The 24,349-nt window shown below is 45.2% G+C and overlaps 2 protein-coding genes across 2 annotated transcripts; both read left to right on the top strand.

Moving 5' to 3' along the window:
• The first annotated feature begins 654 nt into the window (after positions 1 to 654).
• On the top strand, positions 655 to 15,155 carry shoc2 (SHOC2 leucine rich repeat scaffold protein). The gene is made up of 9 exons (XM_058381573.1): positions 655 to 781; positions 4,758 to 5,799; positions 6,801 to 6,938; positions 8,232 to 8,362; positions 12,476 to 12,664; positions 12,743 to 12,865; positions 12,950 to 13,087; positions 13,295 to 13,412; positions 13,519 to 15,155. The coding sequence occupies exons 2-9, from the start codon at positions 5,103 to 5,105 to the stop codon at positions 13,725 to 13,727; spliced, it is 1,743 nt and encodes a 580-aa protein (XP_058237556.1). The 5' UTR covers positions 655 to 781; positions 4,758 to 5,102; the 3' UTR covers positions 13,728 to 15,155.
• A 4,537-nt stretch (positions 15,156 to 19,692) lies between these two features.
• On the top strand, positions 19,693 to 23,478 carry adra2a (adrenoceptor alpha 2A). The gene is made up of 2 exons (XM_058381578.1): positions 19,693 to 19,991; positions 20,130 to 23,478. Exon 2 carries the CDS (start codon positions 20,246 to 20,248, stop codon positions 21,425 to 21,427), a length of 1,182 nt encoding a protein of 393 aa, XP_058237561.1. The 5' UTR covers positions 19,693 to 19,991; positions 20,130 to 20,245; the 3' UTR covers positions 21,428 to 23,478.
• The last annotated feature ends 871 nt before the right edge of the window (positions 23,479 to 24,349 follow it).

Here is a 24,349-nt window from a genome sequence, read left to right as displayed (position 1 = left end):
TTTCTTTCTGTCTCCCTATATCTGTGTCTCTCTCTCCCCTTGTTTTTTTTTTGCATGTCTTTTGTTCTGTTTTTCTCTTTTTTACTCTATTTCTTTCCTAATGTCTGTCTCTTTGAGTGTGTGTGTACCTTGCTCCATCCAGGGTGTGTTCTGGGGATAAACTTCTGATCCAGCAGGGTAAAGCTCTTCCTGTAAATGAGTGAGTAAAAAAAAAATATTTAAAAAAAAGTGTATTAAATGTGTTTGTTAATGTATAGTTCTTTCATTTTCAGTAAAGGTGCCAGTAATTACAGAGCTTACTGTAATATAAAAATATTTCCAATTGAACATTCTCACACAAATGACAACAATTACATCTTTAATTTAATTTCATTTCATTGTACTTACATCATTTAGGTGTTACTTGCACACGTACAGAATATTTTGATATTTTATTGGATTAAATTTTTTATTATTATTATTGTTATTTAGAAAAAGGTTTATTTGAAATACTACACGTTTGTAATTGTGAGGTAAATACGTGTAAGAAAAAGAAATGCTTAGGAAATCTCGCGATAACATCGCGTGTCCGGGCACAATACTTTAAAATATCTCGCGAGAGTTTGGCTTGAACCATGGCGTGCGTGTGACGCCATCCCGCTGGCAGGCAGGACGAGGGGGAGGAGGAGAAGGAGGTGGAGGACGGGCGGGGAGACCAAGAGGGGCGGGGCGGGCTCGCGCTGCAGCGGCGGCGTTAGGGAAGGAGGAGGAAGCGGAGGATGGCGGAGCGACACCTCGGAAGGTAAAAAACACTTTAATATCTACACGACGCGGTTAGCCGATGTCGATTTACGAAAGGCGGCGAACGATAAAATGTCACCGGAAAGCTGTTCTCGCTGACGCTGGCGTTAGACACGGCGCTTGTGAGCTGAGCAGGGGGTTTAAAACGCTCCTTTTGTTCAGCCCTGGAATGGCCGCTGTCTCTCTCTCCCTCTCTCTGTATGTGTGTACGCGTACAGCTTTTCTACGCCTGTGAGGAGTTTTCTTTGACGGTTATTTATAGATGGGAGAAATAACGCGTGCCCGGCTGTGAACATTCTTAATAATTTGAGGTCAATCAATTGTCGGTCGTCAGTTCAGCCGAAGACCGGGCGACAGCTCGCCTGCTCACCGCTTACACCTCACCAGCGGCCCGGAAGCCGCGCTCACGCGCCGCCGCGGCTCGGCGCAAGGCCTTCGTTAGAAAGCCGACCGTTCCGTAGCTTAGCTTAGCTTAGCTTTAGAGGTTCGGATCGTTCTTAGCTCATATTAGACACCGACAATAAAACGGCGATATTTCTTTATTTGAGCAAACTAAGGCAACGAATTCTAAGCGGGTCGTTATTGAACAAATTATAAATTCGCTTCGTCTGTCATCTACAGCGAGCTAACCTTAGCCTGCTTAGGTGTGTTCAAACATTACGGCTAATCGGGCAACTCGCCAATTTGTTTATAGCCAAACTCTTTATTTAACTACGATCAGTTAAGTTTAACAGTTGTCTGTCTGCTCGGTGAACGTGACGTTAAAACGATCCCGGGTCGCTGTCACCGCAGTTAGACACCGGGACGCTGGTGTGTGTGTGTTTTTTTTTTTTTTATTCCTAACCCAGTCGTATTTAGACAAATCCCGCCTCCCGGGCTATGATCGGCTCGTGGGATCAAGCCTCCTGCTTTCGGATTGGCTGATAATTCGTTTTCACGCGCAGCTTGCCTAACTGACGTGGCGCCTAGCCAATCACTTGAACATCGGAGGCGGGATTTGTCGGAATGCGGGTTAGGAAAAGAAAAAAAGGCATACCAGAGCGGAAGGTTAATATTAATGTTAATTATCACGAGCTAGACGGAGTGAAGGAGGAGAACAGAACAGAACGTCTCTCTTTTGTTTGTCTCGAAACAGCGGTTGATGTTTGTTTGTTTATTTTTTGTGTACGTTGTGCTGTGCAAGGAGAAGGGAGAAGTCACCAAGCGGTCTCTTCCTGATTCCTCAGGAGATCCAGAGACTTCTCTAAAAAGTAGTTAACTTCTCCCAGAATCGTGTATCGTCTGCACTTTTTCTTAGAGGATTAAAAAAAACACTTCTGTATCCGTCCACCGGAGTGGTGTTTACTGCCGCAGCCGTGGTTCTCAGTCCTGTTTGTGGAATCTGCTCGTGTTCAGGGTTTTTCCTCCTCGCTCTAACACACCCGGTTCAACTTCTCGGCTTATTAGGAATTCTTCCCGAGTTTAGAGTGGGCGTGTCGGAGCAGGAACGTCGACGAGGCGCGGGGTGTCCGAGAACAAGGCATGAGTGTGCACGGGCCGCCTGTAAACGTGATCGGAAGCTCAGTTTGCTATCTTTTAGTGAGGGAGAGTGCCGGAGTTAGATCTCAAACCGCGCGCTTTTCGTAACCGTGTTCCGCCGGAGAACCGGATAGAAACCGAACCGCCCAGGCTCGTGGTCAGAAAGGCGTCAGGCGACGTATTTGAGGTTTGTGGGCGGAGCCTCTGCCTCCAGAACCCCACGGTGTTCTATCTTCGTGGCGGTTCTCGCCGACGTGTTCTTCCCGGTCGCTCCGCTTTGGACTCTCGCTACTTACGGCTTTGGTTTTGCTCTGGCGAGAAAAAGGCGATTGCGCGAGACGCAGAACGAAGCGGAAAAATGTTGCGTTACTTTCTCGCCCGATGCCCGAGGGTCCGAACGCATCTGTGATTAAACGGCAGCTGCGTGACGTGTAGGAGGACCGACGGTATCGGTTTTGCGTAGAAACGTGTAGCTAAACAGTTGTGTTGCAATAAAAAACCGTTGAACGATTATTCACGATCACAATGCCGATTATTCACGATCACAGTGCCGATTATTCACGATCACAGTGCCGATTATTCACGATCACAGTGCCGATTATACACAATAGAACATTTTCTTTAGTAAACAACAAAATTAAGCAGAAAACAGAAAGGCCCACTGCTTCCAGTGTCAGATGCATTTCCTTCTATTTAATTACAGATGTATGAAATCTGACGGAGAGCTGGCTAAGGGGAAGGATTTTGAAGAAAGTCGTAGATCTTGGGATATGACAAATGTGTTGCGACGATAAGAAATGTGATCCAATATTAAGACCTTTGCTCAAATCCCAAACTCCGTCTCTAACCCTCAGGCCTAGTGCACACTACCTAGCCCACTACATCAGGTGTGTGCCATGTGAGAGTTAGTAGCCGAATAGAAAGCCATGTGAGTGAGTAAAATGATTCAAAAACGAAAGAATGAAAACTACACGTGGTCTTAATGTTATTAAAATGTTCCCACAAAGTTGTTGGTTTTGAACACACACACACACACACACACACACACACTCACTCACTCACTCAAGTGCTATGTGTCTACTGGGGTCCTGGAGGCCAATATTTCTATCTTCCTGCATCCCCCCCATCTGTCTGTCTTTCTCTGTCTCTATCTCTCCCTTTCTCTCTCTGTATCTGTCTCTTTTTATGTGTCTTGTGTTCTGTTTTTCACTTGTTTACTCTATTTCTGTCTCTCTCTTCTCTCTGGTTATGCTCCCACCCCCCCCCTTAAGGTCAGGGTGTGTGTGGTGTTGTGGTTAGAGCTCGCTGTTTGTGTTACTACAGTGTCAGTCCTGACCTGTTTATATTTATATAATTTATATGGCGAAGTGTTTTTCGCCATAATTCAAACATTAACAACAATTATTACAAGAACACTGATCCAGGACTGATCTACTAAATCTCTAAAAGGTGTGTGTGTGTGTGAGCTCTCAGGATAAGGAGCAAGTTATGCAGCTTGACCCCTGTGATGGTCTCCAGGCTTCTCCCACCACACACACACTTTGAGACTCTTTGAGAGAGTCACTTTGGTGCCATGCGTCTTATGGAGTCTTGGAGGCCAATATTTTTGTCCCCTTGATTGTTTCTCTCTCGCTCGCTCTGTGTCTGTCACCCTGTACCAGTCTCTCTCTCCCTGTATCTGTCTCTCTCACTGTATCTCTCTCTGTACCTATCCCTGGAACACTAATCTGGACCTGTTGTAAGAATCCTGTGTGTGTGTTCTCTCGCAAGAGATGCAGGAGCAAGTTATGCAGCTTGACCTCTGTTCTGGTCTCCAGGCTTCGCCCACTTTATATACACACACACAGTCTGTCTCACAGATAACACCTCAGCTCTGTCCCAGTTTTATTTCACTCTTTTCTGTCTGTGAGGTGATTTTGTTCTTCGTGTATTCGGAACACCGTCACTGGCACCAGCGTGTCTTGTTCATTCTCGTAATCACAGGAAATTTACGAACGTTTTTGAATGTGAAATGAATGTGAGGCTTAACTCAAAAAGAGAAACAAAGTCACGTTCTAAAGCTGAGACGCTTCACCATGGTGCCAGTAGTGCAGTGTAGTGTAGAGAGACTTTAAAGCTGCAGTGTGCAACATGCTGTCGAACGCTGTGCAATAGTGTGTGTCTGATGCTGCAAATCTGGGGTCACGGCTTTGAAGAGCGCTGCCATGGAGGGTCCTCAGCGGTGCTAGCCTTTCTGACGGTCCGATCTGAGCTCATACTGACAACACGTGCCGCCTGTCTCGCCTCTTACACGCTGCGCTCTCGCTCTGAAGTGATGGTTGTTTTGTTTTGTTTTTTTACTTTGTTGCAGGTTTTTTTTTTTTTTTAAACTGGATCCTCCCATTTGCTGACCAATGCTTTCTATTCTATTTCTATTTCAGTGCTTTATTTTAACTTTATTTTTCTCTCTCTCTCCACAGCTTGGTGTGAAAGATGCGAGCTCTGCTGACCCATTTGTCCTGTTCCAATCCAGTTGAGGCAGTATCTACAGTTCATAAGAGCACGAGGCTACTAGCCTCCCCGTCCGCGCCCCGGCTCTGTCGCGCCCCTCTCTTCCTCGCGGAGCGTTGATGGACGCAGGAGCCGCCGGGCGTCGTCGACCGTCATCGAACAAACGTGCTCACGCGAGTGCACGGGGATGTACGAATGCGCCGAGGTACGGCGGCGATTTTAAAGCTTTCGTTTTGAGCCGCGAACGAGAGGAGCGAAGGGAGAGAGAAGGAGACTGAGGGTCTCATGCTGCGTCGGGCCAAAGTGCTTTCACCATGAGCGGCGCTTTAGGCAAAGACAAAGACTGCAAAGAAAAAGAGGCCAAAGTGCTCGTGGGAAAGGAGCGCGACAAGGATCCCAAGGCGCCCGCCGGCCTCGGCAAGGAGGGCAAGGAGCCCAAAACCAAAGGGAAAGATGCCAAAGACGGCAAGAAGGACGCTAGCGGCGCACCGCCGGCCGTCGCTTTCTCCGTCGACAACACGATCAAGCGGCCGAACCCGGCGACCGGCGCGCGCAAGAAGTCCGGCAATGCGGAGGTGGCCAAGGAGCTGGTGAAATGCCGTGAGGAGAACGCGACGCGCCTGGACCTGTCCAAGCGCTCCATCCACCTGCTCCCGCCATCCGTCAAGGAGCTGACCCCGCTCACCGAGCTCTACCTGTACAGCAACAAGCTGCAGAGCCTCCCGGCCGAGCTGGGCTGCCTGTCGGGCCTGGTGACGCTGGCGCTGAGCGAGAACTCGCTCACCAGCCTGCCGGACTCTCTGGAAAACCTGAAGAGGCTGCGCATGCTCGACCTGCGGCACAACAAGCTGCGGGAGATCCCGCCCGTGGTGTACCGCCTCTCATCTCTCACCACGCTGTACCTGCGCTTCAACCGCATCACCGCCGTCGAGAAGGACATCCGCAACCTGAGCAAGCTCACCATGCTGAGCATCCGCGAGAACAAGATCAAACAGCTGCCCGCAGAGATTGGTGAGAGTGTGTGTGTGTCTGCGTACGTGTGTGTGCTTGTGTATGCATGTGAGTGTGTGTGTGTGTGGGCGTGTGTGCTTGTGTGTGTGTGAGAGGCGGGTAACGCTTGCCTAGCTGCTCTTGTCCTGGGCTCACTGATACTTTGTAACCTGTAAAAAGTGAGTGATTATAATTTTTAAAAAAAACAACAAACAAAAAAATTTATTTCCGAGTGCAGTCCTCAGACGCGTTGAGAAGGTTTGCATTAGAACAGTTTGACCCATCAGTCGATCAAAACTCCAACAAAAAGTCGAACAAAACTGCTTTTTAGCCAGTGCTCGGAGGACGCTTCTCAAAAACGCGCCTAAAGACACAATAAAATCAGAACTTAAACAGGGACGATTGGCCGCATCGAATCATCTAATGTTAAGTGACACTTAACCCCGCCCCGCCCTCTTTTCCTCTCTCTCCTGTCAGTCCCCCCCATGCCCCGAGAATGTTTCACACGCCCCCCCACTCTGAGAATTTTATGGATAATTGTTTCATTTTAAACTTATTTAAATATAATTATATTTTTATTCTATGTTTCAAGATTTTTGTAAAGCAGACCGTGTCTGTTGTTAAAAGACAAATAAACACGCCAATAAAATGTATTGAAATGAGTCGGTGATGTCCGAGCACGTTTGACCGAAAGTGGCCGAACCTAATGCCATACTGGGTTTTTTCAACACCGGCAAAAGTTTCAGAACAAAAATGAGGCAAATGAAAGCTTTTTGAGGCAAAATCTTCGACATTAAAACCACGCCTAAGAGAAAGCTCGCGAATCAGGAACGTGTCGTTTCAGTGCTGGACTTTGTAGCGAGTTTTGGCATGCCGTATTTAATTGGCCGACGAGATGCGACACGTGTGATGAAACTCTGCCAAGTATCAGGAACGTACTGTCTGTGCTGGATTATCTCCTGACCCTGTGTGATCTCTCTGTTTCTCTCTCTCTCTCTCTCTCTCTGTGTCTCTGTGTACAGGAGAGCTGTGCAACCTGATCACTCTGGATGTGGCCCACAATCAGCTGGAGCATCTTCCTAAAGAGATCGGCAACTGCACGCAGATCACCAACCTGGACCTTCAGCACAACGAGCTCCTGGACCTTCCCGAGACGATCGGTACTCGCACCCACACGCCTCCACTTGCCTGATCACGTTCCAATTCCAATGAGCTGTGTTGTCATGACCGTGTTACTGCTGATTTAATTACAATTTAAAAAAACAATTAAGGAGGAAAAAAACCCAAAGCAAACAAAATTGACAAAAAATAAAAAATCCAGCTATGGTCCTGAACACCAAAATATGTTCACGCTCCTTTCAAGTTTCGGGCACGGTTTAGCCGGGACCTCGAGTTTAGCCAGAGGTTTCCTAAAGTCGTAGAAGGCTCTACGTGCCTTCTCGGTGTGATTCTTTGTCACCGCGAGTGAAGATTGTTTGGCCGAGTTTAAAGGTACTTTTCTTATCCAGAAGACGACTTCTTGTTAGGAACCGGACGACTTTGGACTTTTCTACATTTATCAGTGACTCCTGATCAGAACTGTAACCACAGAAGAGGCTTTTTGTGCTCGTTTGATCTTATTTATAGAGTCAGGTTTCGGTGCGAGCGAAAGGACGGGTGAACGCGGTCAGCCGTTCTCTGTTCGGGGAGGAATCCGATTTCATTGTAATGCAAAGTGTCACGTTCTTGCAGGAGGTCAGTTGTTTATTGTCGACCCATTCAGGCTTTCTGGTCATGCAGACCGGAGGTCGAAGGTGTCCGATGACTTATTTGGATCGCAGAGGTGTCCAAAATGTTTACACAGAAATGGATTTTCAGTACAGATTTGACCGTCTTTAATTTCCAGAGCGAATTCCGATTGACCGCTTCCTCGAGCTTTGATTTGTGTTTTTTTTAAGGATCCGTTGTTGAATGTCTGTTTCAGGTGCTCCTGCATTATGGACTTGACGATACTGTAGTCCTCCAAGTTTGTCATTGTTCATTCTTGAGCTGGACAGTTTAGGTCATCTCGTTTTCTGTTCTCGTCTGAGCGAAACGCTTGCTTTTTTGGTTTTGTCCGCGTATGTGTCCGGGCCTTTTTAAACCGGCAGAATGTACCGATGGAGCCCTGTTGCTCCGCCACACCCCTCCGTTTCCTTTATCGACATGTGATTGGTCCGGCGCTGCTGCAGTCGCGCCTCGGGATTGTCCGGTGGTTTAGCTTTATTCTGTGGCTTTTTATTTTGATTTGCTGCAGGTCTGAAACATAAACCATCTGATTTCTCGGGATCTGACCACAGTTTCTTTTGTGTGATTGTTTGCTTAATTGGTTTTACTTTGTTTTGTTTTTTTATTTAAATGTCATATGTATATGTTGTATTTTTAGGATCGTCATGCCCTTGGTAAAAATTGCTGTTTATTTTCTTCTGTCGCAGGCAATCTGTCGAGCATAAACCGCCTGGGTCTGCGCTACAACAGGCTGTCGGCGATCCCCCGATCGTTAGCCAAGTGCCGGGAGCTGGAAGAGTTAAACCTCGAGAACAACAACATCTCCGTGCTGCCCGAGGTAAGGGCCGGGCGTCGTCCCGTCTCCTCACTCTTAAACCCCTGACAAGGTGACCGACGATTTAGCCGAATTTGTAACGAACCATGAACAGAGGAAGTAATGAGCTTTCAGCTTTAACATTGCGTCCTGTAAGTGGAGTTGTGAAAACTTGAGCTTGATCGACTTTTTTCGATTGAAGGTGCTTGACTTGATAGTACTAGTAGCAGTTGTAGTTGTCACTTGGAACCAGATGATATGGTGAGTCTAGATATACCACTATGCCCAGCTAACACTTGTGTTGCTACCGATTGTGATTCTCGCCTGAAGTGGCCGGGAAATGATGATTTTAGGACGCGGCTGCAGCTCGTTGCCGGTCAACACGGAGAAGGATTTTGCGATGTTGCCGTACAAGTATTTAAGAGTATTTCAGTGTTAGGTCATAGTCAGTTAGTTCACAGATCTGTCTTGTGTTTGTGTGTGTGTGTTAACGAAGGCTGCATGATTTGGTTAAAAATTCATATTGTGATTATTGTAGACAATACTGAGATGTGATTATGATCTAATAAAGAGTGCTTGATTATCCAGAAAAATTCTCTGATTCCAAACAATTTTGAAACCTGTATTTAAGTCAAATATACAAACGTGTAAAAATACTTTTCTTTTCATTTCATTGTCTGTACCGCTTATCCGATCTATCCTCGGGTCACGGGGAGCCTGTGCCTATTTCAGGCGTCATCGGTCATCAAGGCAGGATACACAATGGACGGAGTGCCAACCCATCGCAGGGCACACACACACTCTCATTCACTCACACAGTCACACACTACGGGGAATTCAGAGACTCCAATCAGCCTAGAAGCAAGTCTTTGGGAGGAAACCCACCAAGCACAGGGAGAACATTGTAGGTTCCAGTGGTACGGCTCGATCCCTCTGCGTCTGATCGGTCGGACCGTCTCTGAAATCTAGGTGGTGGCTTCCAGTGTTTAAGAACAGATTTCTTTCTTCTTTATGCCGTGATGAGTTTAGAAATAAACGTGTAACGTCGGGAGACGAATGGATGTTGAGCCGTCGTTTTTCTATCCACTTTGTTTCGTTTATCTATAAACAATTGTAGAAAGAGCATCGTTTACATCATTTACTGTCCGGTGTCAAACGAGCCTGCTTTCTCTCAAGGTTTCTTCTTCATATCATCTCAAGGAGGTTTTCCTTGCCGTTGCCTCAGGCTTGCTCATGAAGGGTGAAAACTTTTAGGGTGCTTGCTGCTGGATCAGACGCTAAACAATAAAATGAAAAGCTGTCTTAGGCGCACATTTGTATGGACAAAGTGTCTTCTTCTTTGGGCTTTTCCCTTCAGGGGTCTCCACAGCGAATCCTCTCTCTCCACCTATCCCTATCTTCTGCATCCTCAACACTTACACCCACTAGTTTCATATCCTCATTTATTCCATCCATATACCTCCTCTTTGGCCTTCCTCTTTGCCTCCTTCCTGGCAGCTCCATGTCCAACATTCTCCTACCAATATACTCACTCTCCCTCCTCTGGACATGTCCAAACCATCTTAATCTGGCCTCCCTAACTTTGTCCCCCAGACGTCCAACATGAGCTGTCCCTCTGATGTAGTCGTCCCTAATCCTGTCCAAACGTGTCCCTCCCAAAGAGAACCTCAACATGTATGGACAAAGTGTATATCGTTAAATAGTGACAGCTTTAGCATTCATCCATCCATCTGTGCTGAGCATGATGTTCTGGAGCTGTTGTGTGCAAATAAAGTAGCTTTAAATACACACTGCTCTTACATGATAAATTTAGTCTTTGAAAAGTATTGATGCAAAAGTCACTCAAGAAACACACAAATAATCCCGTTTCAATAAATGTGCAACTGTTATTTTTCTTGAGCTTAGCGATTAGCCTCTTCATTACGGGTGTAAATGTACAGCTGCAGATTGGTGTGATTGTCAAATGAAACTTTTTTTTAAAGTGGCTTGAAGTGTTTGCTGTGTGTGACTTGGCTGTGGGACTCGAGGAGTGTGTTCAATTTCCTTATCTTTGTAGAAAGTCTTAGTTCTTGTCAGTCAGGAAAGATGAGCTCGTCTTTGGACATTAGAATTGAACAGGTTTTTATTAAACTTCACAGCAATCAAGGTTTCTGAATGAAGAATGCCGTCCTGTTGTAATGTCTACATCTGGCTTCAAATTTTCTCCATAGTTGGTTTCCAGAATGGACAGATCATGTGGTGGTGTTGGAGTGGATTCAGAACACTCTGCGTGTGTGTGTTCAGTTGTTTTGACAAGTTTTTGATGTTTAGTGGCTCTTTTTGCTGATTCTTTTTTTTTTTTTTTAAAGGACATTTTATTTGGCTGGACAATGTGTGTTGTGACATCAGAGACTCAACATCAATCTGACCTCAGTGAATATTTTATTAAATCGTCTGTGTGTGTCCAGTGGTGTTGCCCTTTAATGTTCAAACTGAAATAGTGTTATGGAGTTGAATTAGAGTTTTGCTTTGCAGGCACCAAATCTGCAGTGATGTATTTGACACACATGGGGTGTGTGTGTGTGGGTGTGTGTGTGTGTGTGGGTGTGTGTGGGACCGGTATCTCTGCTCCTAATTTTTAGAAATCTCGGGCTTGTGGTGGTGGTTGCTTCCTTCCTGTCTTTTATAAAGCACAAATTTCTTTGGGCCGAGTCTAGAAATGTGTGTTATTTTTTATTGTTATTGTAGAAGTAGTATTCTTAATAATAATAATATACACCGATCAGGTACAACATTATGAGCCGTGAGAGGTGAAGTGAATAAGACTGATGATCTCCTCACCATGGCACCTGTTAGTGGGTGGGATATATTAGGCAGCAAGTGAACATTTTGTCCTCCAAGTTGATGTTAGAAGCAGGAAAAATGGACAAGTGTAAGGATTTGAGCGAGTTTGACGAAGGGCCAAATTGTGATGGTTAGACCACTGGATCAGAGCATCTCCAAAACTGCAGCTCTTGTGGGGTGTTCCCGGTCTGCAGTGGTCAGTATCTATCAAGAGTGGCTATCGGAGGCTGGCCCGTGTGAGCCGATCCAACAGACGAGCTACTGTTGCTCAAACTGCTGAAGAAGTTAATGCTGGTTCTGATAGAAAGGGGTCAGAATACACAGTGCAGGACGGGTCAGGGCTGTTTCGGCAGAAAAGGGGGGGGCCAACACAATATTATATAAGTGGTCATAATGCTATGCCTGATCGGTGTATATTAATAATAAAAACAGGTGATGCTGTAAGTAAAGATGCATGCTTCTCTTAAGAACAATTAAGAAATTTCTGTTTGATTTATCTCTTGCTTATCCATCACTGCACCTAATCTCCTGAAACTTCTAACTGGGTGATGCTTCTATGGATGCAGTGGTGTTTGTATTGAATTTGTTCAGTGAGTATTTGTGATCTTTGTGTGTGTGTTAGGGCTGTTCATTTTTTCTGAATATTATCAGCCCCAAAAATACCACAACACAGTCTTTTGACTATTTTATTAACACTCTGTATAGTGTCCATACTAAGCTGTATGCTTGGTGCTGCCCTGTGGTGATGGTGAGCCTGAGGATCTTGTTGTCCAGTGTGATTCTTGAGCATAAAGGGTTCATTGCTTTATGAGGAAGCTCAGCTGTGTGATCTGTAATGTTAAATGGCTGTGGGACTGAGCGACATTTAATATTAATATTTTCAGTGGTTTTATTGTTGATTGTGTTAAACTTTGTGATGCTTTGGTTACACGAAACCTTCATTTTGTTGTTTCCAGAATTAATCTAGAAATTGAGCTGTAATGTTGAGAAGGGAAGTTTGGTTAATTGTACTCTGTGATGGTTTTTACACTGTGTGTTAGAGAGGTTTGCATATGGTGGTGTTTAGTTGCTCTAATTTATTTTTGTCTTGGATGTATTTTATTTACTACACTGACCTATTAGTTCCTCATGGGCCCTTGGTTGCTGTTGTAGAAAGGACATTATTTACTGTCCAGTGTCACCTAAACCTGGTTTCTTCCTCACCGCAGACTTGCTCATTAGGGATAAAATAGTAACTTTAATTGAAACCTTTTTTTTTTTTTTTTCTAAATACAAGCAGAGGAACAGTCCAGTATGCTCCTGTGTTATCCGCAGGGTCTGCTCTCCAGCCTGGTCAACCTGACGAGTCTGACGCTGGCACGTAACTGTTTCCAGTCGTATCCTGTGGGAGGACCATCGCAGTTCTCCACCATCTACTCCCTCAACATGGAGCACAACCGCGTCAACAAGATCCCCTTCGGCATCTTCTCACGAGCCAAAGTTCTCAGCAAGCTCAACATGAAGGTGAGTGAATGGAATCCTGATGGAATAGAGGCTCGTGTTATACTCGATTGTTATAATTTCTGTACGGTCTTTCTCTAGGATAACCAGTTGACCTCACTGCCGTTGGATTTCGGCACGTGGACCAGCATGGTGGAACTCAACCTGGCCACCAACCAGCTGACCAAGATTCCCGAGGACGTGTGTGGACTCGCTTCGCTTGAGGTGAGCTGCTTTTGACCGTCATGGTTTTTGTGATTGTGTGATGCATAGTGGGGGTTGTGTGTTTTAACACCCCTTTGTGTCCAGGTCCTTGTCTTGTCCAACAACCTGCTGAAGAAGTTACCTCACGGGATCGGCAACTTGAGGAAGCTGCGTGAGCTCGACCTGGAGGAGAACAAGCTGGAGTCTCTCCCCAACGAGATCGCCTACCTGAAAGACCTGCAGGTCCGTCACGATAGCTGCAGTTATTGTCATCACCAATGTAAACGTCGTAATCTAGTTTGTTTGGCTAGTGTGGGTAGGGAGGGAGGGGTTTGTGTGTGTAGGTAAGTACTACCAATCACATTACACACACACACACCCACTTCCCTCCCCCTAAAGTTTCTAAGACGGACATATTTTATTCTATTCTAAGACTATTATATTTTCCAGAAACTGGTCTTGACCAACAATCAGCTGACCACTCTACCCAGAGGGATAGGCCATCTTACCAACCTGACTCACCTGGGGCTGGGAGAGAACCTCCTACAACACCTGCCTGAAGAGATTGGTGTGTTGATTTAACATTCACTTTCCTAAAAACAAACAACTCCAAGCCACACAATTAACAAGTGTTTACATTAATCAGCCCTAAACCTAACCAATGTGTTCCTCAGGCACTCTGGAGAACCTGGAGGAACTGTACCTGAACGACAACCCCAATCTGCACGGGCTGCCCTTCGAGCTGGCGCTCTGCAGCAAGCTGTCCATCATGAGCATCGAGAACTGCCCGCTGAGCCAGCTCCCGCCGCAGATCGTCGCCGGCGGCCCGTCCTTCATCATCCAGTTCCTCAAGATGCAGGGCCCTTACCGTGCCATGGTCTGACCACCAGAACTCCCCCTGAGAACCAGTAAAGAGCAGAGTTTCACACAAAAGAAGGAAGGTGAAGCAGAAAGATTTCTGGCACTTCAGACCAAACAGACCAATCATCAACTTTTAACAAACTCTGATCCGTGTGTGTTTCGGAGGACAGGAAACTCTCGGAGCATCAAAACCGGGTTGCCAACTCTTTCATTTCCTCCTCTTCATCCTAAAAACTGTTGTATGCAAAAACATTTTTTTTTTTTTTTTTCCCCCTCTCCATCATTTGCTGCTGCTGCCACCATAATCCTTTATTTTTTTGGGTTCCTTTCTAACACACACACAGTTTGGTTTCTGTACAAAGGTTGTTGGGTAAGTGCAAACAAACAAGTGTAGTTGTGAAAACCATTTTATATGAGCGTATATATAAAAACAAAAAGACACACGGAAAAATTGTGCCTATCCAGCACAAGCGGCTGGTTTGTTCTCCTGAACATCGATCGCTCGAGAGAGGGGTCCGAGACAATAAAGAACCCCCCACCCCACCCCCAACAAACATATCATAAACGTATCATTAATGACAAACTCCACACACACGGAATCAGGACACAAAGTCATCCAGGAAACTCGGCTCAAAGCACGATTTCTTTTCACTCTTATGCACTTTCTAATCCGGCGTCAGCTTCAAAAAGGGGCGTTTTTACACTTTATTTCAACACGAGCTCGTTGGAATCAGTGGGGTTTTGTAACATATCATAAAACAGCTCTTTCAGTTTGCGCATCATTTTATGAGACTTTTTTTTGGGCTCAGTTGGTCACTGTGCTTCACACAAACATCACCCATATCTCTGATCTCTGGACTTCATCACTCAGTTTGTGCAAAGTGTTAAAATTTTACCACCCTTCAGACTGATTTTGTTTGGGTTTTTTTTTTACACTATTTGAACAGATCTGTCTTTAAGTATTGTATGAATATGGAGTGACTGTACACGTTTGAACAAACCAACCATGTACTTTATCAATCTTTTTAGTTTTCGGTCATGTCCACGATCGAATCAGATTTTCTTCAATTGACCTTTTATTTTGTGAAGACGTCTCCAGCAGCAGCAGCATATCTGAAAAAAGCAGAGCGCGATGGACAAGGTCACTGCTTTCCATCTGTTGCTGGACCTCTTACACACAATGCTGTACACACACGACTCGAGCGCAGCACCGACCGTCAACCGAGGACTTGTAAAAAGGGCTTTTCGTTTATTTTTTGTTTTGTTTTTTTCTGTTCCCCGCTCGCAGACACGCCACAGGCATCGCATTCCCAGTTTTGTATAAAAGCTTAGACGAAACAAAATGTACATTGGATTTTCCTCTTTTGTGTAATTACAGTTAGCTGTTAACAAGATGGAATTATTATTATTATTGTTATGTGGAAAATAAATGCCTTCGATGAGTACCGAGCGCCCGTGTCCTGTTCAAATGGCAGGGTTTTATGTGAAATTGCAACCAGTATATTAAGCTGGAAAAGAATAAGAATTATTTAAGGACAAAATAATAATGCCTGTAAAATATTTGGCATGCTAAATTATCTGGACCCGTCGGCGACTGCGGTGTGAAAGGAGCTCTGAGCGAAACATTACCTTGGCGATGACCTACAGCCAAGGAGAGCGCGAGATACAGAGCAGCGGTCAGTTCAGGGAGGAGTTACAGACCACTATATCAGCAAGGATGGCTTCAGTTCTGAGAAAGGCTCCTTCTCAGTCTAAGAAATGGAGGAAATTTACCTCCCTCTCTCTCTCTGCAGAACACACTATCCTTGCTCCCTGCATCTCCCCAACCATTTCCTCCTCCGCCCTAATCAGCGCACCGCGAACTTCTTGCAGGGTTCCATTTCCAGTCTCTGATCCCACGTGTGATTTTAGCTTTATTGTTTCTCGCGTACGTTCGGCTGTGTAACGCAGTTTGCGGAGCAGACAGAGTTGTCTTCCTGTTGTGAAAGTGTGAAAGCTCCTGTCGCCGATCCATGGTGCAGTGTGAACACAGCAGAGACTGAACGCTACCACAGATAGTCCTGCAGTGTGAAAACAACCGTGACCTGACCACTCTGAAAACGGTGCAGCGTGAACCCAGCATTAGGATGCTTTTTTTTGAGCTGGAAGTGGCTTTAACCAGGGTGGAGGCTCCAGATATCAGACAATTAAGGCTTCTGCTAACACGCTTTAAGATGGAGAGGAATTTCACCTTCCAGCACGACATCAACCTGACGCACACCTTAACCACCCAAGACTGGAACAGCCGGAGTGCTGAGACGCTCAAACAATCTGTTGCCATGCTTTTAGTGGGAAGAATGGCAAAAATGTTTTGGAAAGTCAGGATTTACCCCAGAAAAAGACTGAAGTGTTAGATTTTCATCACAGTTTTTCGTTAGGGGCATTTTATTGTACAATTTTTCTGTTTGCAGGGACCAATTTTTAAAAGACTTTTTTAATCAGACCTTCAGTCTTGATTCCGGGTTCCGTTAGATGGCGAGAAACTCAAGTCACTCTTCTGCCAAATTCTGTAAATATAAAAACGTACAAGCTGGTTGTTTATTTAAATATGTATTTTACAATCGAGACTCTATATTTCCATTAGCCTGAAATGACGTGTCTGGGGTCCCAAGATTAAGTGATCCTCAAGCTAATGTCTTTCCAGGTATTTATTTTAACTATAGAAATAATAACTCATTAATACACACACACACACGTTATTTCTGTAGAAAGTAAACGATTCATTTGGTAGAAAAACTAACCGCTTTTTTTTTTTTTAACTCATTTATAACACTGAGGGTTTACAGGCCGGGGCAGTCCTGGGATCCGAACTCTCTCGTCCAACACCTTCACTACTGAGCTGGAGCTTTTTTTTTCTTTCTTTTTTTTGATATTAGGATATAAAAGTGAATGCAGCTACATAATGCTAGCTAACTCCTTCAGATTCCCACGTATCAGGAAGCATGGAGTCCGGAAAAAGAGGCGTCAAAGTTAAAGTAGATGTCAACTAGAGCCACGTGACCGTTGACTAGACTGTAACGAAGGTCTGAGCGTCTTAACAGGAAGAGATTTCTGCAGCAGAACAGCTAACAGCTGAAATGAGGGGCCATATATTTGACACTCATAGCATCTGAATCAGAGGGAATTTTCACATGCAGAGGTGAAGATCATGTAAATTAAACCCTGAACTGGATCCATCACATCCTCCTGCACACACAGTGAAGCTCACTGAGCAAACATCTAAACATCATGGAGAAACAAATGATATATCGAGAGGTTTATGTCCTATAGAGCAGGGGTCCCCAAACCACCGGGCCACGGACCAGTACTGGCCTGGGGATCATTTGGTTTTGGGCCGCAAAGAATAAACAATAAACTTAATATTTTATATTTAATGTGTGTCCATTTGACTCAGTCGTGGGTTTTTCCATACATCAGTAAGCTAACCCACGCTAAAATGACCCAAAAACTAATGTCGCCCCCCTGGGCCGCAGTAAAATGGTCTGGTCTCATGGTACAAAAAAGGTTGGGGACCCCTGCTCTAGATGAAGGGGAGAAGTGGAAAGAAAGCAGCACTGTAATACCAGAAGACTGGGAAAACCTATACAAACTACAGCGCTGGAGAGAATTTTACTGGGAAAATATTACTCAGTTTTTTCTCCTGGCTCCAAAAGAGACTAAATGACACGTAACTAAATGCTGGAGGTGATGTGGCTCTCAGGACACTAACCATCTTCTGGGATCTGCCCCAACATCCAAGGTTTTTGGAGTAAGAGGTCAGGAAAGATTCAAGGGCACGTGGATTGATTTGACCTTTCACATCTGGGCAATGGGAAAGCAGGAGCAAATACATGTACAGAATAAGTCTTCCATCAAAAACAAAAATAGCTCTAACTAGAGTGAGGTAAACCTCCACTGATACACGACAGGACTAAAGTCTCTTTATGATATGGAGAAGAGGGCTTTATGTTTGAACCTTCAGTTTGTTAATCGCTGGTCCAAATGGACTGAATATAACGGACCCCTTACAGAAGCAAATGCAGTTTATTATGGAATGAAGGCCATGTGGTGTTCTATTATTGTTATGATCACCACTGCCTCTTCATAGGAAGGTTTTTTCCCCCCTCCTCTCTCTTATGAGGCAAAAATGAAAATGTTATTCCTGATGTAGTGGATGTTTACTGTTCACTGAAAAAGCTGGAAAAGTCTCAGAAGTCATAATCAGATGCTGGCATATAAACATAGGATGTCATTACTTTTGTAATAAAAGACTTGTATTAAGATAAATATAACATTTAAAGTGTTTTCCCTTTACGTTTATTATCAGTTATTTATTAGTGCCGCGTTTCAAATATATTCAGTTCTTGCTAGTTTGGCTGGTTACTGCTCAGTGTTGTAGTAAAAGTCTGATTGCTGGACTTGAAGTCACCGGACAGAAAGTAAAGGATTATGGCGTCTAACAGCTGAAACTGGTCTCTCTCTAAAAAAAAAAAGTCACCAGATTTAAGAAGGAGCCAGGTTTAAGAACAGAACGCTGTCTGGCATCAATCTGTTGTGGTTTTTGGCTGTAGAGAGCATCACACCAGCCCACAGTGGACCACCATGCAGGTCCTCAAGCCGAACCGGTGACGCTACACGCTTTACGTTTCTCCGGGTCTACCCGAGTCTGGACTCTGATAAATAATGTTTATTTGTTCCATCATGGATTTTATCCATCACATGCTGCTGTTGTCCCCCAAAGATCTCACTTCTTTGTTCACACAGTTTTAACACAGAATACACACAAAAAAACGTGTCCTGAAGTCCATGGATAATATTCTTGTGCCTTGGTTTTATTCACGTTTTGTTATTTAGCAAAAAAATATTTATTTGCTGACGGTTAAAATCTATAGCAACCATAGTATTTTTTTTCCATGAAATTCTACTGACCACAGGTGCTGGTAATTTACCGTGAATCTGATCTGTACTTTGAGCTCTGGTATTTTATAGGATTGTGTTTGTGTCAGAGACTGGGAGTAAATTTAGGATCTGTTATTTCAAGGTTTGCATCCTTTTTTTTTTAAATAGTAAATTATAGTGAACCAACAATAGTTCTCAACTATGGCGTTTACGGTTGCTAACAAAGCTTTTATTTTTGACAGTGCAAAAAAAAAACAACAACAACGGAGGCGTTCAGAGACGCACGCGAACTTTAAGTGGAGTATTTCTGGTATTTTGGAGGTAAGGAGCTCCGTGAACCGTGTAAATAAGTCTCGGCACGTGCCCGAGCGTGTACTGCTGTAATATGACCCGTGACCAGCAGGCGGCGCTCAAAGCATCAGCAAACACACACACACACACACACACACAGAGAGGCTGCTCACCAGGCGCGCGAGCGTGAAGACACGAGACACATTAAAGCGCTGGGAAATATCTACTCGTTTTAAAGCAAAAGAACATTCAGATATTTCAAATAAATTGTTTATTTAAAATTGTTGTTTATGTGAAATGTTTATTTCTGAATATTTACGGTTTGTCTCTAGGGAAAAAAACGGCGATTATTTCATCTAGTGGTTCGTTTGAAGTGAAATACCAGTGCCGGTTATAAACATTTTAGTGCTCACAGAAAGCTGAAAGAGTCTCTGCCAAAGTTTCCTGAAAGGTTTAACGGAACGGAAACACAAACGCACGCGTTTAATTAACTTTTATAGCGCGCGCTTCGCCCGTGTTCAGCTCCCTTTACGCTCCGGTTTATTACAACGAAAGATGCGCGTGCACTTTTTTTTTTTTTTTTTGCAGTTTCCTACTCTGTTGCCAGGCGACAAAAACCCCGCCCTCCAGCGCTTATCGTTGGCTACGTGCATCACGACTCCCTCGCAAGGATTGGAGCGCTGCTTCCGATCCGGGAACTATCAGCCAATCACGCGACGCCAGGGCGGGATTTGGAGAATACGGGTAGGAAAGCGAGTGAATAAATAACGCGCCCGTGCCCCGGTTGCCGCGCGACGTCTAACTCGGAGGCTGCGAGGGGGTTTTATATGGAGAAGGAGGGAAATGAAAGGAAATGATGGGGGAATCGAGGGAGTGGCAGAAATCCGGAGAAAGACGCCTAGGTCTGGGGAAGAACACTGCAGATAAATATGATTAGAGAGAAGGAGTACAGAAAGAAGAAGGAGCAGGATTCGGGAACTGATGAAAGGAACGCACCTGAGGCTCGCGCTACTTCCCGAGAAGTTCTGCGCATCGGAACTACTTTTTTCTCCTTCTGCGTGATTTCATCTCACAAAAGGTAAGCTGTTTTGTTTTGGGTACTTTTATTTATGCATGTATGCATGTGTTTATAAAAAAAAGTTTTGTAGAAGCATCAATTGTAATTCATTTATATTAACATTAATTATATTAACAACTAATTTCTATGTTCTTTTAGGATAAAGTAACGAAACCAGACAAAATAACGTTATGAAATTCGCCCGGAGACCCTGACTGAGACGTGAAGCCCGTCCTCCTGCACAAAGTGACCCCGGAGCGTCGAATCCCACGTTCATGACCATGGGGACGTCGGGGTGCTCGAACATGACCGACGGGACGGGCGGCGGTGCTCCATACCCTCTGCGGGCGTCTCTGGTGGTGCTCGTGGTGCTGCTCATCCTCCTCACCGTGTTCGGGAACGTGCTGGTGGTGATCGCTGTGTTCACGAGCCGAGCGCTGAAGGCTCCTCGGAACCTCTTCCTGGTCTCCTTGGCCTCGGCCGACATTCTGGTGGCGACGCTGGTCATGCCGTTCTCGCTGGCCAACGAGCTGATGGGTTACTGGTATTTCGGGCAGGCGTGGTGCGAGGTGTACCTGGCGCTGGACGTGCTGTTCTGCACCGCCTCCATTGCCCACCTGTGCGCCATCAGTCTGGACCGCTACTGGTCCGTCACGCGAGCCGTGGAGTACAACCTGAAGCGCACGCCTCGCCGTGTCAAGTGCGTCATCCTCGCGGTGTGGGTCATCGCCGCCGTCATCTCCTTCCCGCCTCTCATCACCATGGAGAAGGAGGGACATCAAGAGGCGGGGCGTCCCCTGTGCAAGATCAACGAGGACAAGTGGTACGTCATCTCGTCCTGCATCGGCTCCTTCTTCCTGCCCTGCGTCATCATGGTGCTCGTTTACGTCCGTATCTACCGGATAGCCAAGAGCAGGACCAGAGGAAGAGGAAGAAAAGAAGAAGACGAACTACGGAGGAGGAACGACGCTGAAAAGGAGGAGAACGGCAACGGACAGCGTCGCGACGAGCCAGACGGGAAGCAGGACGATGGCGCAGAGGATTCGTCCTCGTCCGACCACAAGGACGACGACGCTCGCTCCGACAGGAAGAAGCGGGTCAAAGGCGCAACCAAGACCAGCCGAGTCAAACCAGGGGACGAGGCGGGTCAGCGTTCCACGCGGCAGGGCGTTGCTCGAGGGCGCTGGAAGGGCCGGCAGAACCGTGAGAAGCGCTTCACCTTCGTCTTGGCCGTCGTTGTCGGGGTCTTTGTTGTCTGCTGGTTCCCTTTCTTCTTCACGTACACGCTGACGGCGCTCTGCGACTCGTGCTGCGTTCCCACCACGCTCTTCAAGTTTTTCTTCTGGTTCGGCTACTGCAACAGCTCGCTCAACCCCATCATCTACACCATCTTCAACCACGACTTCAGGAGGGCTTTCAAAAAGATCCTGTGCAGAGGAGAACGCCGGATCGTGTGACCCGAGCATCGCTTTGCCGTATTTTCGGATCGGCACGGGTTTATCGGGTCGTTGCGGACCTTTGACCCGTTTTATGGTCGTTACGATGAGATGAACACTGTCACGTCGATGTAAAAAGAGCGGCTTCGCACAGAGCTGTTTCATCTCCTCCCCACCCCCAGATTGTACAGGACACGGCGGCCTGCGACTTAATGATACGGCATTAGTGTGATTTACGGCGAGCCGGGCAGCCGGAGGGGAAGTGTGTACAGTAAACAGTAATACACGTCGCACCGCTGAAATATCGCCCTGTGATTTGACACCTGCTAGTGTCGTACACCGATAGAGCGATAAGAAGAAAACAGCCTGCGGTGCTTCGCTCTGTAAATATCACAAATCACATGGTGGGAACCTGAGAGACACACACACACACACACACCGGCCGTCCTCGTTAATGTGATCGTCATGTGTTTGGGGTGTGTGTGTGTGTTTTGTTAAATATGCATATTGTAGACAGAGATGATGTTTTTGCCATATCTGGGGAACATCAGTAAAAATGTAAATGAATTTCTCTCCTTAACGATTTGATGTTCGAAGAAAACATGAAGAATTACAAACACGTGGAACGAAAAGAACACGAGCCTCATCTCCTGCTCTCGTCCGAGGCGTGCTGTCGGGTTTTTATCATCTCAGAGATTTATATATTTTTTCCGAGTGCTGAAATCTAATCTGTTATGAAACTGTTAACCACTCATTTTTTTTCCCAGGGAATACGCGCACGCTTAATATGAGCCATTAGGCAAATTGACGTCGAGCCTCTCGCAGGAGAACCAAACAAACAGCCTCGTTTCACAGCAACGTGGTCCTCCCTCTCACTAAAGGCCAGAGAGGTGACCGTATTCCTGCCGCTCGTGTCGCACACGAGGCTTGGCTGAAATGAAACCTGTGATGAAGCCCAGCTCTGATTAACGTTTTCAGCTATAGGTTGTGTAAATACACACAGAGAGGTCAGATACGAAGCTCTTGGGACAAAGACATCACAGAGACTGGAGGGAACTGGGTTGTCACACAGTTCCTGTGTTTATTCATTCACACAGTTTGTGTTTGAGCTAAGTTTGTGTGGAAATATAGTGGGTCAGTAACACAACACCTAGAGGAGCTTTTCTCCTTAAAGAGCAGGCAGGATTATTTTTCTTTGTACTCTACAATATTTGGCCTTTACCCTGGAAAACTGACCCTTAAACTTCTCAGAGATCCACCAAGATTAAATGGAGTTTTTATCTAAAATCATGACTCTGTATTCTGATCTGTTTGTTCTTGAGGTTTAACACATCATCCTAAAACCATAAAATCAAACTCTGATTAGAGAACAAATGTTTCATCATCAATTATTGGGTAACCCTGCGGATATCCTCGTCCTGGAGAGTGATTATCCCGATATATTTTGTCTCAGCTTCACAACAAATTTTCACTATTTTTTGTCCTGCTGAGGAACGACGGCACCGGAACTCACCCGAGAACATTTACGACATTTAGGTTGCTTGTTTGGTTGTTCATGAACAAACTGTAGGTTGCTTTTTGCTTTCCTGAAATAAACTCAGTGTTACGTATCCGACTCCTGATTCTGTTTCCTGGATTCTGAGCTGACGAACTACATTACAGTGTTTCGGATTCGGGTGATGAAAGCTCTTTGAGCGGCAAAAACCACATGTCGCGACTGGCTAACCTGAGACACGGAACCTTGATGGTTTCCTAAAGCGTCTGTGATGTACCCTTAGGGTATCCATTCGACTACGAGGATGCAGAACTTGTTATGATCTGAAAGGCTACATGTAATCGTTTGTAATGTAAACGCTAGTCTAGCTTTCGTCCAAAACCGTAGATTCGACAGCACGTAGCCACGACAAACGCCACAGATCGACTTATTCTTCCCCGATCTCGTACCAGAACCACAAATATTTTCAAATCAAGGTGCAGCCTAACTGTGAGGAAGTAGAAAAGTTTCTTATTGACATTTAAGAGATCAGTTTTTCTCGGCCTTAGAGTCACCGGTTGCTTCGGGGCATTTCTCTAGCATTCTGTACGGTTTGGAAAAAACTCAGTGAAAGGTCAGTGGAACAGGTCAGTCTTTTCTGACTGACTTTCGTGGGCCTAGCAGCGTGATTCACAGACATATCGGAACATTTAGCTTTTGGCCTGGTTCCAAAACAATGTGTAAATTCCGCAAACCAGCGGAAAGCTGGCCTTCGTTTCACTGTTCGGTTATATAAGCTAACACAAAACAGCACAGTTTACGGTGGTGAAATGTTTTATACGTGTAATAGACATTTCTTTTTTTATTTAAAAAATGATGGAAAACAAATCATATTGCTGAGAAAAACCCACGCGGAAAACAAGTCTGTAACGAGCTGCTAATCTGCAGACGCCTTAATGCTGCTTTTCAAAATCTGTCTGGAAATCATGGAAGAATCTGGTATGTCATTTTATTATTATTATTATAAAAAAAAAACAAAAAAAAAAAAACACCCCACACTTCCAAAAAACACTCGATTCTTCTTTCTATATGTATTGATCTGTGAAGGTGATGAAGCTCGATGCACAATTATCGAGTCTGGGTATAAAACCTGGAGCTGTCTGAAGTGCAGCTTTACAAAAGAAATGCTTCTATATAAAAAAGTACACCATTCAAGTCTAGCAAAAAGTGCAGCTACTGATGCTGAATAGCTTATAGCCAAGCAGTTCCGGTCAGCTGAAAAATTTCATGAGTAGTGAAGACGTTGTACCACAGCTCTATGTCTCGCTAGCGTATATACGGCGGCCTCTCCCATGTGTTTCACAGAGATGTAACCTGGCTCTGAAGCGCAGGAAGGGTTGAGGAGATTGGAGGACGTTGTCGATTGGCTGGGAATTGGGGAAATAAATAAATTAATAAAAATTTGTGCC

This window comes from Hemibagrus wyckioides, linkage group LG27, assembly GCF_019097595.1.
Source record: "Hemibagrus wyckioides isolate EC202008001 linkage group LG27, SWU_Hwy_1.0, whole genome shotgun sequence".
NCBI lineage: Eukaryota > Metazoa > Chordata > Actinopteri > Siluriformes > Bagridae > Hemibagrus > Hemibagrus wyckioides.
The sequence above is the reverse complement of the archived record's forward strand: the minus strand, read 5'-3'. Positions and strand labels throughout refer to the sequence as shown.

What these genes read in the sequence shown, in the direction of transcription:
- shoc2 (XM_058381573.1), top strand. Translation starts at nt 5,103, where the DNA reads ATGAGCGGCGCTTTAGGCAAAGACAAAGACTGCAAAGAAAAAGAGGCC. An exon ending in ACATCTCCGTGCTGCCCGAG is followed by an intron (nt 8,363 to 12,475) that starts GTAAGGGCCGGG and finishes TGTTATCCGCAG; the next exon opens with GGTCTGCTCTCCAGCCTGGT. An exon ending in GTGGACTCGCTTCGCTTGAG is followed by an intron (nt 12,866 to 12,949) that starts GTGAGCTGCTTT and finishes CTTTGTGTCCAG; the next exon opens with GTCCTTGTCTTGTCCAACAA.
- adra2a (XM_058381578.1), top strand. Translation starts at nt 20,246, where the DNA reads ATGACCATGGGGACGTCGGGGTGCTCGAACATGACCGACGGGACGGGC.